This window comes from Hemiscyllium ocellatum, chromosome 25 (assembly GCF_020745735.1).
Source record: "Hemiscyllium ocellatum isolate sHemOce1 chromosome 25, sHemOce1.pat.X.cur, whole genome shotgun sequence".
Classification (NCBI taxonomy): domain Eukaryota; kingdom Metazoa; phylum Chordata; class Chondrichthyes; order Orectolobiformes; family Hemiscylliidae; genus Hemiscyllium; species Hemiscyllium ocellatum.
This window is the reverse complement of record NC_083425.1, coordinates 40,666,479-40,680,497: the sequence shown is the minus strand read 5'-3', so window position 1 is coordinate 40,680,497 and position 14,019 is coordinate 40,666,479. Positions and strand designations below refer to the sequence as shown.

Below are 14,019 nucleotides of genomic sequence, written 5' to 3'. Positions count from 1 at the left end.
TATAAAGTACCTGTGTTAGGATTACAATTTAAACCTGCTTCAAATTTACAAGTTTAAGTGTAGAAGGAAGAATCCCCATTCCCCAAATATTAAGGGAATATATTTTAGAAAGCCTCCATCTCAGGACACCCTTAAGCATTTTACAACTGGTGAGGTCATTCTGAAGTGTTGCAATGCAGATGATCATCAGTGACAGTTTAAAGAGCGCCTGAGTGCATCTTAGCTTTAAACCAGGTGTGATATACGCTCCATGATTTTTTTTTCCCCCTCCATTCTGAAGTTGGGTTTTGAAGTGACTGAAAAGTCCAATATTGGATCATGTGCTCTTCCACAGACATAGTGCTGGAGTGCTGTGATATTCTGATCTGTTGTTATCAAATTCTCCTCAAGAATCCTGATGTTCCAAGTCTTAACATTCATGTCAAACAGTTGGAAGAGCTGTGTTTGTGGGTTCTTTTAATGTACATTAACTATCATATGGTCCTGGTAGAGCAAAGTCTTTGTTTGGAGGTAGCAGAGTTTCTGTTTTGGACTCAATCAGACATAAATTGCATCCAAAATCATGCAGTTTGTAAAAGATTACAAAAACATGATTGATAAACAATTGCCACCTATGATGATGTATAGTAGTCAATCTCTCAATAAATTATAAAAAGTATACATAAAAGCATTTCAAACATGCCAGTAGGTCTCCTTCAATCTAAAAATTGAAACTTGGGCTGTACAAATGACAAACCATCTCCAAAAGAAGACATTTAAACAGTTTCCGTTAGTATATACTAGCATTGCCATCATTGATGTTGTGTTGACCTTTTATCCTATACTAAGATCAAACTAACCAACATACCCTTCATTTTACTATCACCCATGTGCCTATCCAAGAGTCGCTTAAATGTCCTTAGTGTATCTGACTGTACCAGCACCGCTGGCAGTGCATTCCATGCACCCACCACTCTCTGTGTAAAGAACCTACCTCTGGCATCTCTCCTAAACCTTCCTCTACTCACCTTAAACTTATGACAGCCGCTTCTGTCCCTGGAAAGGTCTCTGGCTATTCACTCTGTCTACGTATCCCATCATCTTGTACACCTCTATCAAGTCGCCTCTCAACCTTCTTTGCTTCAATGAGTAAAGCCTTAACTCCCTCAACCTTTGTTCATAAGACATTCCCTCCAGTCCAGGCAGCTTCCTAGTAAATCTCCTCTGCACCCTTTCTAAAGCTTCCACATCCTTCCTATAATGGGTGACCAGAACTGAACAAAATATTCCAAGTGTGGTCTAACCAGTGCTTTATAGAGCTGCAGAATAACCTCATGGCTCTTAAACTCAATCCCCCACTAATAGAGATCTATGGACATGGACCACAAGATACCTCTGTTCCTCCACACTGCCAAGAATACTGCCTTTAACCCTGTATTCTGCATTCAAACTCGACCTTCCAAAAGGAATCACTTCACACGTTTCCAGGTTGAACGCAATCTGCCACTTATCAGCCCAGTTTTGCATCCTCTCAATGACCCATTTCAATCTAAAACAGCCCTCCATACTATCCACCACTTCACCAACCTTTGTACCATCAGCAAACTTACTAGTACACCTTCCACTTTGTCATCCAAGTCATTTATAAAAATCACAAAGAGCGGTCACCCAGCTCTTGGCTGAATACTTTCCATCTGCCACCACCCTCTGTCTTCTATGGGCCAGCCAATTCTGTATCCAGACAGCCACATTTTCCTGTACCCCATGCCATGGGATGGCACTTAATCGAAGCTGAGTGATTGGCCCACTACCCTCCGAAGCACCCCTAAGCTCATCCCTGAAATAGGGGAGCTGAGGGAGGGTTGGCAGCTCCTGAAATCAGCAGCCCGCTCACCACATGAAAACAAATAGTTTGTTAAAAACTGGGCTTGACCCCTAATATCACTCTACCCACGCCATCATGCAGCTGGTGTGGGCAGCCTAGTGCATATGGGAATCATATTTTTTACAAATACTTTGAAAATGGCAGGAAGGAAGTTGGGTATTATCATTGGCGAGTGAAATTGAGAGTGCCCCCTCAGAAAGGCATCTTACCTACCTAAAATTCTTTAAAATTCACTTTTCCATCCACTGAGCAAAAGAAGGAAAATGCACCCTCTCCAACAGCCCTGAGCTACCTCCCTCTCGGACCGACTGTCTTCTTTCATGGGGCTGTTGCAGCAAAACAGAAACAAAGTGTGTAATACCAACCTGCAGTGTAAATGCACTCTTTAATAATGTGCTTTCCAATCCTTTTGTGCACCATGAGAGATCACTGTTGCGCTTGAGAATTGCTGTGATCCAAGAGTAAGGGAGTTTGTGAAGTTCAGGTGGGGTCATGTGGTATGGTGATGCTTGTTGAGTGGGAATGCATGGTTTTGGCCACAACCATCTGAAAACTGTGGGGCTCAGAGATCACAAGACTGTGCACATATGTGATGATCCTTTGGGGCTGATCCCCAGAATGTCCCAATAGAGTCTCCACTCGAACAGACACCATTACTACTTCAGAGCTCATGACCCTGACTGATCATCCCAAACCCCAAATGGGCAAGTGGGGGGTCCACTAACCCATAATTTCAGAACTCCTGCCTTAGATAAATAACTGGATAAATAAAATCACTGCTGAAAATTTTGTGGTTATCAGGCCAGTTGAAATTTTCTGGTCTGTGACAGGCAGATACAAGTTAATGCTTGGGCAATAGAAAAGCAAATGGTTTAAATCCATGTTTAACCAGTCCTAAATCATAGAAACCAACAGCTTTATTATGTCTCTTTGGCCCATTGTGTTTGTGCTAGTTCTTTGAAGGAGTTGTCCAATTTGTCTTCCTTCCTCTTTCCTTTACTACAGCTTTATAATCTTTCGTTTCTTTCAAAGTAAATATCCAATTTCCTTTTGAAACTCATCAGTTTAAAATGATACAACTTTGCAAATAATTGCAATAATCCTACTTAACGTTAATACCTAAATTAGTGCAAGTAGTTCTCATAATTGGATTCCTTTGTGTCTTCTCAGAATGCTGGCAGGCACCATTAAAAGAAAGAACAAACAATGAAAACAGAGCTGGAATTTGAATCATTCATGGGGTTTTAATATTTTGAAGATTGCTCCAGACCCCAAAATGAAACCAAGCTACTAAGTTCCTGCACATCCTATGAGACTATAAAGACTACATTGGAAGAAAATTGGCCACCCTTCGTGTGCTGCAACAATTAACTTGTTAATTGCTGATTGTACTTATTTTAGTGATTGCCTTCTGCAGGACCCATGAGGGATTCAGGATGAAATGTTTCGGTAACCAATAGCATGGGGAGTTTGGTGGAATTTGTCTGTTTCTGACCCTGAAATGTTTGTCATGGCTGCATTCTATTGCTCTCCAAAACTGTCTGGTATTTATTTTACATGATCTCACCTTCAGATATTTTTGGTGGTTTTAGTGTTAAAAAAATGCTTCGAGGAGGAAACGGATTAAACTGATGATATGCAACTTCATAATTACAGTAGGTTTTCAAATAAAATGAGTAAAAATTACAAAACAATATAATTTATTGGGAACCAGTTAAAAAATGTTATTTTTTAGTTTTCAAAGAGTGACATTGCAACACAAAGGGGCTTGGAGATACTACTGCATGAAACACAGAAAGCGAGCACACGGGTGCAGCTAGTAATCAAGGAGGCGTGTGGGTGGCATGTAGCTCAGTGGTTAGCACTGCTGCCTTACAGTGCCAGGGACCCAGGTTCCATTCCAGCCTTGGATGACTGTCTGTGTGGAGATTGTACTTTCTCCCTGTCTCTGTACAGGTTTCCTCAGGTGCTCTGGTTTCCTTCCACAGTCCAGAGATGTACAGATGAGATGAATTAGCCATGCTAAATTGCCCATAGTGTTAGATGCATTAGTCAGAGAGAAATGGGTCTGGGTGGGTTATTCTTTGGAGGGTTGGCATGGACTTGTTGGGCAAAATGGCCTGTTTCCGTGCTGTAGGGAATCTAATCTCATGGAATGTTGGCCTTTATTTCAAGAGGATTTGTGTATAAGAGTAGGGAAATCTTACTGCAACAGTATAAGGTGTTAGTGAGATCACATTGCTATGAGCTATTTTGGTCTCCTTATTTAAGGAAAGATATAATTTCATTCGAGTCAGTTCAAAGAAGGTTCACTAGGATATTTCCTGGTAAGAAGGGATTGTCTTATGAGCAAAGGCTAAACAGATTGGGACTCTACTCACTGGAGTTCAGAAGAATGAGAGGTGAGCTCATTGAAACATATAGGATTCTTAATGGATTTGACAAGGTAAATGCTGAGAGGATATTGCTCTTCATGGAAGAGTCTAGAACCAGAGGACAGAGGCCTCAAAAAGATAGGTACTAATTTAAGACTGAGGTGAGGAGAAATCTTTTCTCTCAGAGGGTTATGAGTCTTTGGAACTTCTTGCTACAGAGATCTGTGGGGACAGAGTCCTTGTGTGTATTTAAGGCTGAAATGGGTAGGTTCTTTCTCAGTCGGGGAATCAAAGGTTATGGGGAAAGGGCAGAAAGTGAACACGAGTAATGGTGGATTAGCAACGATCCTATTGAAATGCAAAACAGGCTCAAAGTGCTGAATGGCCTACTGCTGTTCCTATTTCTTACCGCCTTGTGGTCTTATTATTATATCTATGGTTTCTCTGAATGAGATGATTAATTAATGGTGAATTTTGGGCAGTTTTACTCTTTAGACTCGCATCTGTTAACTTGTCTTTTGGAGCTATCTTGTGATTACCTAAACTCGATTCACATAATGTCCTTACAACAATCAGACGAATAAGACCTTCATCCAATTGTTATTTTGTATCTGATTCAAACAACACAATGATATTTTCCATTTAGTAAATTAAGTGATATCACTGCTTCACATTTGTAATAAATAACCAATTGTTAGAACTTTGTACATATAATGTTGCTTCTTTGAGATTTTATGGGTTTTTTGTTAAATTATTTGCTTCATTGCTTCATTTTGTATGGGAAGAGTTTTACTAATATTCACACATCGTCAATGTTCCATCTCCCTCATTGATTAGGAATAATTAACTTGGGTTTTCCTTCTTGGATGCTGAAAATGCTAGACTTAGAGTTAAACTACAAAGAGAGATTCTCACCTGTGGAAAACATATAGTTAGTCAGGAGAAATTGGATTATTCTTCTTTCTCTACATTGAACATTTGTCCCTAAATAATATTTTATTTCCATTATCTTTGAGTTCAGTTAAAATCCATTCATAAGACCTTGTGGCTCATTTCTTTTAGGGTGGCCATTTAGAGCATTTTAGTTTACAATCATTTAAAGATGCAGTATTATTAATTAAATACTTAGGTAAGATTTATCAATTAAATTGCTGTTATCTTTATTGTTTTTGGTCTGCTTTTTGCCATTATGCCCTAGACAATTTATTTGACCTATCAACTCCTAGAATCATAATGTCATGCAGCATGGACACAGCTTCTCCAATCCAACTCATCCATGCTGACCAGGTTTCCCAAAATAGTTGGGTTAGATTCCTTACAGTGTGGAAAAAGGCCCTTTGGCCCAACAAGTCCGCACTGACCCTCTGAAGAGTAACCCACCCAGACCCATTTCCCTCTGACTAATGCACCTAACACTATGGGCAATTTAGCATGGCCAATTCATCTGACCAGCACATCTTTGGACTGTGGGAGGAAACCAGAGCACCCAGAGGAAACCCACATAGACACGGTGAGAATGTGCAAATTTAGGAAAATTCTTTATCAGTCGAGGAATCAAAGGTTATGGGTAAAGGGGGGAACGTGGACGTGGGTAATGCTGGATCAGCAATGATCCTATTGAATGACAGAGCAGGCTCAAAGTGCTGAATGGCCTACTGCTGTTCCCATTTCTTACCGCCTTGTGGTCTTATTATTATAGTTATGGTTTCTCTGAATGAGATGATTAAAATTAATGGTGAATTTTTAGGCAGTTTTATTCTTTGGACTCGCATCTGTTACCTTGTCTTTTGGAGCTATCTTGTGACTACCTAAACTCGATTCACATAATGTCCTTACAACAATCAGACGAACAAGACCTTCAGACCTTTAACTGTTATTTTGTATCTGATTCAAACAACACAATGATATTTTCCATTTAGTAAATTAAATGATGTCACTGCTTCACATTTGTAATATATAACCAATTGTTAGAACTTTGTACGTATGATGTTGCTTCTTTGAGATTTTATGGTTTTTGTTGTTAAATTATTTGCTTCATTGCTTCATTTTGTATGGGAAGAGTTTTACTAATATTCACACATCGTCAATGTTCCATCTCCCTCATTGATTAGGAATAATTAACTTGGATTTTCCTTCTTGGATGCTGAAAATGCTAGACTTAGACTTAAACTACAAAGAGAGATTCTCACCTGTGGAAAACATATAGTTAGTCAGGAGAAATTGGATTATTCTTCTTTCTCTACATTGAACATTTGTCCCTATTTAATATTTTATTTCCATTATCTTTGAGTTCAGTTAAAATCCATTCATAATACCTTGTGACTCATTTCTTTTAGGGTGGCCATTTAGACCATTTTAGTTTACAATCATTTAAAGATGCAGTGTTATTAATTAAATACTTAGGTAAGATTTATCAATTAAATTGCTGTTATCCTTATTTTATTTGTCTGCTTTTTGCCATTATGCACTAGCTGATTTATTTGATCTATCAACTCATAGAATCATAATGTCATGCAGCATGGACACAGCTTCTCCAAACCAACTCATCCATACTGACCAGGGTTCCCAAATTAAATTGGTCTCATTTGCCTGCATTGGATCATATTCCTCTAAACCTCTCTGATTCATGTTTTTCTTGTATTCATTCATGGGATGAAGGCATAACCAGCTAAGCCAGCATTTATCGTCCATCCTAATTGCCCAGAGGACAGTTAAGAGTAAATCATATTGCTGTGTGTCTGGAGTCACATGTAGACCAGACCAAGTAAGGATAGCAGTTTCATTCCCTAAAGGGCATTAGTGAATCAGATGGTGCTGGCAGCTAAATGGGTTTGTCTGACAATCGACAATGGATTCATTGTCATAATTAGACTCTTAATTCCAGATTTTAAAAGATACATTTAATTCAAATTCCACCATCTGCTGTGATGGGGTTTGAACCTGGGTCTTTGGATTAACAGTCCGATTAATACAACTAGGTTATCGCCTTCCCCCGTTATGCATCTGTCCAAATGGTTTTTTTTAAATTAATGTAAACACTTTCAATGTTATCTTTATGCTTTTAGCTGACAGTTTGTACCATTAAAAGATGACTATTATAGTTTAACCAACTAACAATAAATATTGCTTTTCCCAGTAACATCACTACGTACCTCTCTATTTAAGTGGCTCCTAAAGATTCTTCAAGATGTACAGCTTTAAACTTTTCCTGCCTGCAAATACCTATCCTGTTTGAGGGTGAAGACCAAGTTATTCCACTTCGAGAATAATGGAGAAAAATCCTCCTGAGTGTCTGGATAATTCCTGATGAAGGGATTTTGCCTGACACATCAATTTTCCTGCCACTCTGATGTTGCCTGGCCTGCTGTCCTTTTCCAGCACCACTCTAATCTTGACTAATCTCCAGCATCTGCAGTACCCACCTCCACCTAAAATACTAACCCAGGCTAGCCAGGCATCACTTAGCATTGGTAAATGGCTGAGAAGACATTGGTGGAATAAACATCATGTTATTTTAGCTTGTAAGAAACATGTATATTTATATGGCACCTTTAACAAATTCAACACATTTTCCTGCCAACTAGTTACTGTTACAATGTAAGACCACATTTGAAGTATTGTGCACAGTTTTGGGCCCTATATCTCAGAAAGGATGTACTGGCCCTGGATCATATTCAAAGGAGGTGCACGGGAATGGTCCCAGGAATGAAAAGCTTAATGTATGAGGAACGTTTGAGGACTCTGGGCTTATATTGAAGGATGAGAGGGATCTAATTGAAAATAAAAGAATATTGAATGGCTTGGACTGATTGGATGTTGGAAAGATGTTTCCATAGTTTACAATCATTTAAAGGTGCAGTGTTATTAATTAAATATTTAGGTAAGATTTATCAATTAACTTGCTGCTATCCTTATTTTTTTTTGTCTATTTTTTGCCATCATGTAGTAGGCAATTTATTTGATCTATCAATTCATACAATCATAATGTCATACTAGGTTATCACCTCCCCTATTAAATTTCTTTTTAAATTGAAGTAAACTCTTTCTATGTTATCTTTATATTCTTGGTAGGAGAGACTAGGACCTGAGGGCATAGCCAAGGGAAGACCTTTTAGAATGGTAATAAGAAGAAACTTCTTCAGTCAGAGAATGGTGAATTGATGGAATTCATTACCACAGAAGGCTGTGGAGGCCAGGTCATTGAGTATGTTGAGACTGAGATAGATAGGTTCTTGACTGTCAAGGAATCCAGGATTATGGGGAGAAAGCAGGAGAATGGGGTTGAGAAACCTATCAGCCATGTTTGAATGATGAAGCAGACTCGATGGGCTGAATGGCCTAATTTCTGCTCTTATGTCTTGTGGTCTTATGGTCCTAAGAAACACAAGAACCAGTTGGCATTCAGCAAAGTCAAAAAACAGCAACATCATAAATGAAATGACAACAGAAAGTGCTGGGAATACTCAGCAGGTCTGGTAGCACCTATAGACAGAGAAACAGAATTAATGTTTCAAGTCCAATTTGACTTGTTCCGAAAAAGCATTGTACCAGACTTGAAACATTAACTCCAATTCTCTCTTCATGGATACTACAAACCCTCTTGCATTTTCTGTTTTTATTCCAGATTTCCAGCTTCCAGCATATTTTGTTTTGGTTTCAATGCCATACATGACCTGATCTTCTGTTCTTTAGAGATGTTGGTTATTGGTTGGGCACAATGGAGGACTTGTGCCTACCCTTCTTCAAAATAGTGCCATGGGACCCCTTTACATTCATTTGAGCCTCAGTCTAACCATCTTATCCAAAGGATGGCATCTCTGACAGTGTAGCATTCCCTCTGTAACACACTTGAATATCAATCTGGACTTTGTGCTAAGGTTTATGAAATACACAACCGCTTGACCTGGGAAGAGGTATACCCCTGAAGCCCCAGAACGTCTTTCTAATTCATTCAGGGTGGGACAGTGTTAGCACTGCTATTTCACAATGCCAGGGGTCCGGGTTAGATTCCACCCTCAGGCAACTGCCTGGGTGGAGTTTGCACATTCTCCGTGCGTCTGTGTGGGTTTCCTCTGGGTGTTTTTAGTTTCCTCCTACAATCTGAAGATGTGCAGGTTAAGTGGATTGGTCATGTTAAATTGCCCATAATGTCCATGGATATGCAGGCTAGCCATGGGAAATGCAGGCTTATAGATAAGGGAGTGGGGGGGGGGGGGGGGGGGGTCTGCATGGCTTGTTCTTTGTGATTCTATGAGGGCACCGCTGGCTAGACCAGCTTTATTGTCCATCCCTAATTGCCTGGAAGGGTGTTAAAAGTCAACCATATTGCTGCAGGTCTGCAATCACATGTACGCCAGACCATTAAGGATGACAGGAGACAGTGAGGACTGCAGATGCTGGAGATCAGAGTTGAGAGTATGATGCTGGAAAAGCACAGCAGGTCAGGCAGCATCCAAGGAGCAAAAAAATCGACTTATTGGGCCGGAGTAAGGATGGCGGTATCCCTCCCGAAAAGACATTAGTGAACCAGCTGGCGTTTTGTCACAGACACTTGACAATGGTCATCATTAGACGCTTAATTTCCAGGTTTTTATTGAATTCAATTGTGGCGGGATTCGAACCTGAGTCACTGGTACAAAGAAAACGAATCGTGGCTTATGAAAAGAGGGGGAAGGGGGATTAAAAACCTCCCCAGAGTAAGTGAGGTGAAGACTCTGCAGAGGGAAAGCTCTCCACATCTCGGCGAAGGTCTGGAACTGTAGGTTGTTGGGGGTGGGAGCTCTGATCCGCTCCGGGTTTTGACAGCAGCCTTCCATGCAGTGAGGGCTGGATTTATTTAGAGGAGGCTGTCCTGACTATCAGCTGTAATGAAACCGAGTGACGTGGAGACTGAAAGTCTTATTACAACAGAAAGTGCTGCACCGAGGAAATGTGATGCTCTGTCATGTCTTGGGCTTGAGAGGAGGACGCTGCGGACCGTGTGCGGTGAAATCTGAACAACACCAGGCACTCCAAGCACTCCTCCCAGGGCAGACAATAATGTAGAGAGAAAGGAGCAGTCCCTCGTCGAGACTTGCAGGAGTTCGCTTTATTCTGTTTGTCCCGCTGCCCTGGCGATCGGACCCCGTGGAGAATTGAGAGAAAAAAACAGAAGGAAAATGTTAAGCACAGTGTTGGACTTAGTGTTGGCAGTGCTGCTGGTGTGTAAAGTGGCGACATCGCAGTATTCCATTAACCAGTGCAGCTGGAAGGGAAGGTGAGCAGGAACATTTCGCCTGACAGTCAGATAGATAGATAGATAGAGAGAGAGAGAGAGCACGGGAAGAGTCAGAGAGGAAGGGTCACTGGACCCGAAACATTAACTCTGCTTTCTCTCCACAAATGTTGCCAGACCCGCTGAGCTTTTCCAGAGTCAGAGTCTTTTAAGAGTCAGAGAGGACTCTCTATCGGAATGTTCCTGTTAACCGAGGGGGAGGAAGCACACCTCAGTGCGGTTCACCAGCACCCGCACTACAGCAGCAAGGCTGTACTGAGCGGGTGCTGCTGCGGATTGAATGGGGAACGCATTGCCTAACCTCAGACCATTGACTGATGCTGGGTCTGTTGCAGGCTTGTTGCATTCAGTACTGAATTGGTGTCGATCATACATAAATGTAGTGTTGACAAGTTCCCTGCTATGGGACTTGGGTCAATGTGAGACTCGAATTCAGCATGCAACGTCTGCATTGAGTTTCCTCTTTAACAAAAAAAAAGCGACTTCAGTTCTTCTCGAAAGAAGCCCGTTTTTTCGTTGTTGCGAATGTTTTGGTATTTTCAGTTAGTGTTTTGTCTTAATGTAGAGACAGTCGAGTTTCAGACCCCTGCGGTTAATGAGACGCTTCTCTGCTGTAATCTAACCCCAAAGTAACAAACAGGCAGAGATTCTCGCAGGATTATTGGTGCACACTCATTGTTGCGAGATAGACTCGGAGACATTAGGAAGAAAACACCTGCCGAGCACCACACACGTTTATTCAGAATTTTTAAAATAATGAATCACTTTGATTTTAAAAAGTTTCCAAGTCTTGTATGCTGGAACCTGTCTTTATGTTTGTTTAAAATAATTCTTTCGGTGTTGAAAAGTCCTTCCTTATCTTTTTTTTGGCTGAAAATCTTATTGAAAATATTAACGACCTGCTACTGTCACCCTCCTGCTATTGTTGCTAGCAGTGATTCACCCACATGATTCACTGTTGTTATGATGTTTCCATTGAGCAACTGGGATTTTGAAATGGTGCTCGTCCAAAAAGAAGAAACAAGGACAATAATTAACTGCAAGTCTGGAGAATGGCAGCCTGTATTTTAAAAGTGCTGTTGTTTGGGAAACATAAAGGAATGGGAGATCTATTTGAATGAAAACTGCAGGCACTGTAGTGCCAGTGGGCATTAAGGAGTGTTCAGCGAGTGTGGCGGGAAAAGAGAGAGGTGTTCGTTTAACAGACTCGCACTGAGAGCCTCTTGTGCGAGACAACAATTGTACCCCAGGATGGGGAGGCCAGGGGAGGGGAGAGGGGAGTAACATAAAGGAATCACAGGGACACATTTGCTGCTCAATTCCACTAAATTGTATATAGCTTTTGCTTGTATATTTTTAGTTAGTTGGTCGAAATGTGGTTTTGAACTGAAGTTTATACCAGGAGTTCCTCTTTACATTAAGTTGTACTGTCTTGTAATGGCAATGACCAGATAGCTTCTCATTATAGATATTATAGCATGTTTACCAATGTATGAGTTTGTGATTTGCCTTATCTTTCAGCCAGTTTAAGAAAATGCCCATCCAATTTCTTTTGATGTAAATTAGTCAACTACCAAGGCTATTTGTTTACCCACCTTAAAACCCTTTATGCATACTTGTAGTTACTGTTTGACATGTGGTTATTATACCCTGGGAGGTCTGAGACATCCTCCAGACAAAGAAAGTTTACTTTACCCAGGAAAAGTTTGCCAAAGCTAATGAAAAGTGACCTGTTATCTGTCAGTATGTTTACAAGTGGAAAATAAGTCAACTCAAAATAATGACCACTTAAATTAAATTTGGCTTACTGCAATATAACTACGGTTGCTCAGCAAATTTAAATGGAAAGATAAGCTGTTCATGTCCTGTGCATTTTCTTTTGCTTGGAAGTTCACTTATTTGGAGCTTGCAAGTAATTTTAAGTTGATAGGAACATTGTGAACATATGTGCAGTGACATTTTAGAGGACTTAAGGATCCGCACCAGTAGGAGCACCATACAAATAAATACTGCAGATTAGTTTTAGTGGATTATCAACCCACATAAACTCACATGCTGTCAAACAGAAACTTTGAAGTGGTTAAGAACGTTAAATGAGTTAAAGAGAAATAACTTTTATTTTACACAGAGCTCTTTGTATTCAGAATTTCCTGTCAGCAGACTAACTTAATTTAAAACTTGTGCAACTTGTCAAAATCAAAATAAAAGGACATCTGAGACAAAAAAATGATTGAAGATCAGTTTTATTTCTGCTTGTTTGCCTTCTTCACTATTATCACAAGCATAGGGAGGGAATGTTAAGTGTTCTTTTCACATTATTGTGGTGAGTTCGATGGCCTGGTTTCAAGTCCCAGCTGTAGTAGAGGTGTGGCACAACACATCTCAATAGTTTGATTAAAAATGTGTCTGTTAATGGTCAGAGGAAATTGGAGAGAAGTAAAAGAAAGCATGAAGGACTTGTATTGACAGAATTAGCTGTTTAATGGTCTGGAAACAATATCTTGAGTTATTAATACTTCCTGTCAAAATTTTCTGATATTCAACCTACCTTAGAATGAGGACTAGGATAAGGTTTGCTTCTTTAATTTCAAATCTGGGGAAGTGAAAAAGAAATGAATATAAAAGGATTGCTACAGGAACCCCACCCCCCACCCCCAACCACCCTTAAATTGATCCAAAGCATACTGAGTAGGATATATCTACAGTTTGCAAAGATTTTAATTGTTTTTCTCCTTGTTTTTTTCCCCTAGTGGATTAACTCACAATGCTCATTCCAGAGATATAGAACAGGTATATCTGCGTTGTTCCGAAGGTTCACTGGAATGGTTGTATCCTACTGGAGCCTTAAGAGTTAACTTAAGAACTAACATAGCAACAGCCTCCTACAAAGACTTGACTGTCTGCATAAAGCCTTTCAAAGACTCCAAAGGAGCTAATATTTATTTGGAAAAAGCTGGCAATTTGAAGCTTCTTGTGAGTGAAGAGGACCATATCCCAAACAAGGTGTATTGCTTTAATATGGACCAGGGGACACTCTTTATTCAGGCCACCCCTCAGAGGGACATAAGCAGAAAAATCACTGGCTTCCAGTATGAATTATTTAAAGACAGGACTGCTGCTGATTTACACAATTCACCAGGTAAGCAATATATCCAGAGTTACTGATACAGTTTCAACATTATTCCACTCTCTGCTGCAAACTACTTATTGACTGGCTTCCGATGACCAGTAATCAGTGACGGAAACATTATTGACTTGAAATCACAGTTTCTGCTTTGGGCAGATGCCTTCCAAAATGGAACTTCAGAATAGTTACTGCAGTACTAACATGTACACACACAACATTTGGGCCAAAATATCTTCTCAAAAAACCTGTCTTAATTAATATAGAAACTTAAGTACACATAAAATGGTTGGATGACCATCTGTTGTAACTTCTAGATGTTCAAAGCCATCTCTACAAAATAATTCTTTTCAAAGGATTTTTCTGTGTTAAGACTTTACTC

General features: G+C 40.0%; 1 protein-coding gene and 1 long non-coding RNA gene across 2 annotated transcripts in view; both read left to right on the top strand.

The window, feature by feature from the left end:
• Positions 1 to 3,470, top strand: part of LOC132827846 (uncharacterized) — a 30,924-nt gene extending 27,454 nt beyond the window's left edge. The window contains exon 3 of the long non-coding RNA XR_009646052.1: positions 3,035 to 3,470. This is a non-coding gene — a long non-coding RNA (uncharacterized LOC132827846). The remainder of the gene's footprint in view (positions 1 to 3,034) is intronic.
• Positions 3,471 to 10,122: 6,652 nt separating this feature from the next.
• The window catches only part of metrnla (meteorin like, glial cell differentiation regulator a), a 28,748-nt gene continuing 24,851 nt past the window's right edge, over positions 10,123 to 14,019 (top strand). The window contains exons 1-2 of the mRNA XM_060844591.1: positions 10,123 to 10,495; positions 13,264 to 13,652. Coding sequence (XP_060700574.1) covers positions 10,398 to 10,495; positions 13,264 to 13,652 — 487 coding nt within the window. The 5' untranslated portion in view covers positions 10,123 to 10,397. The remainder of the gene's footprint in view (positions 10,496 to 13,263; positions 13,653 to 14,019) is intronic.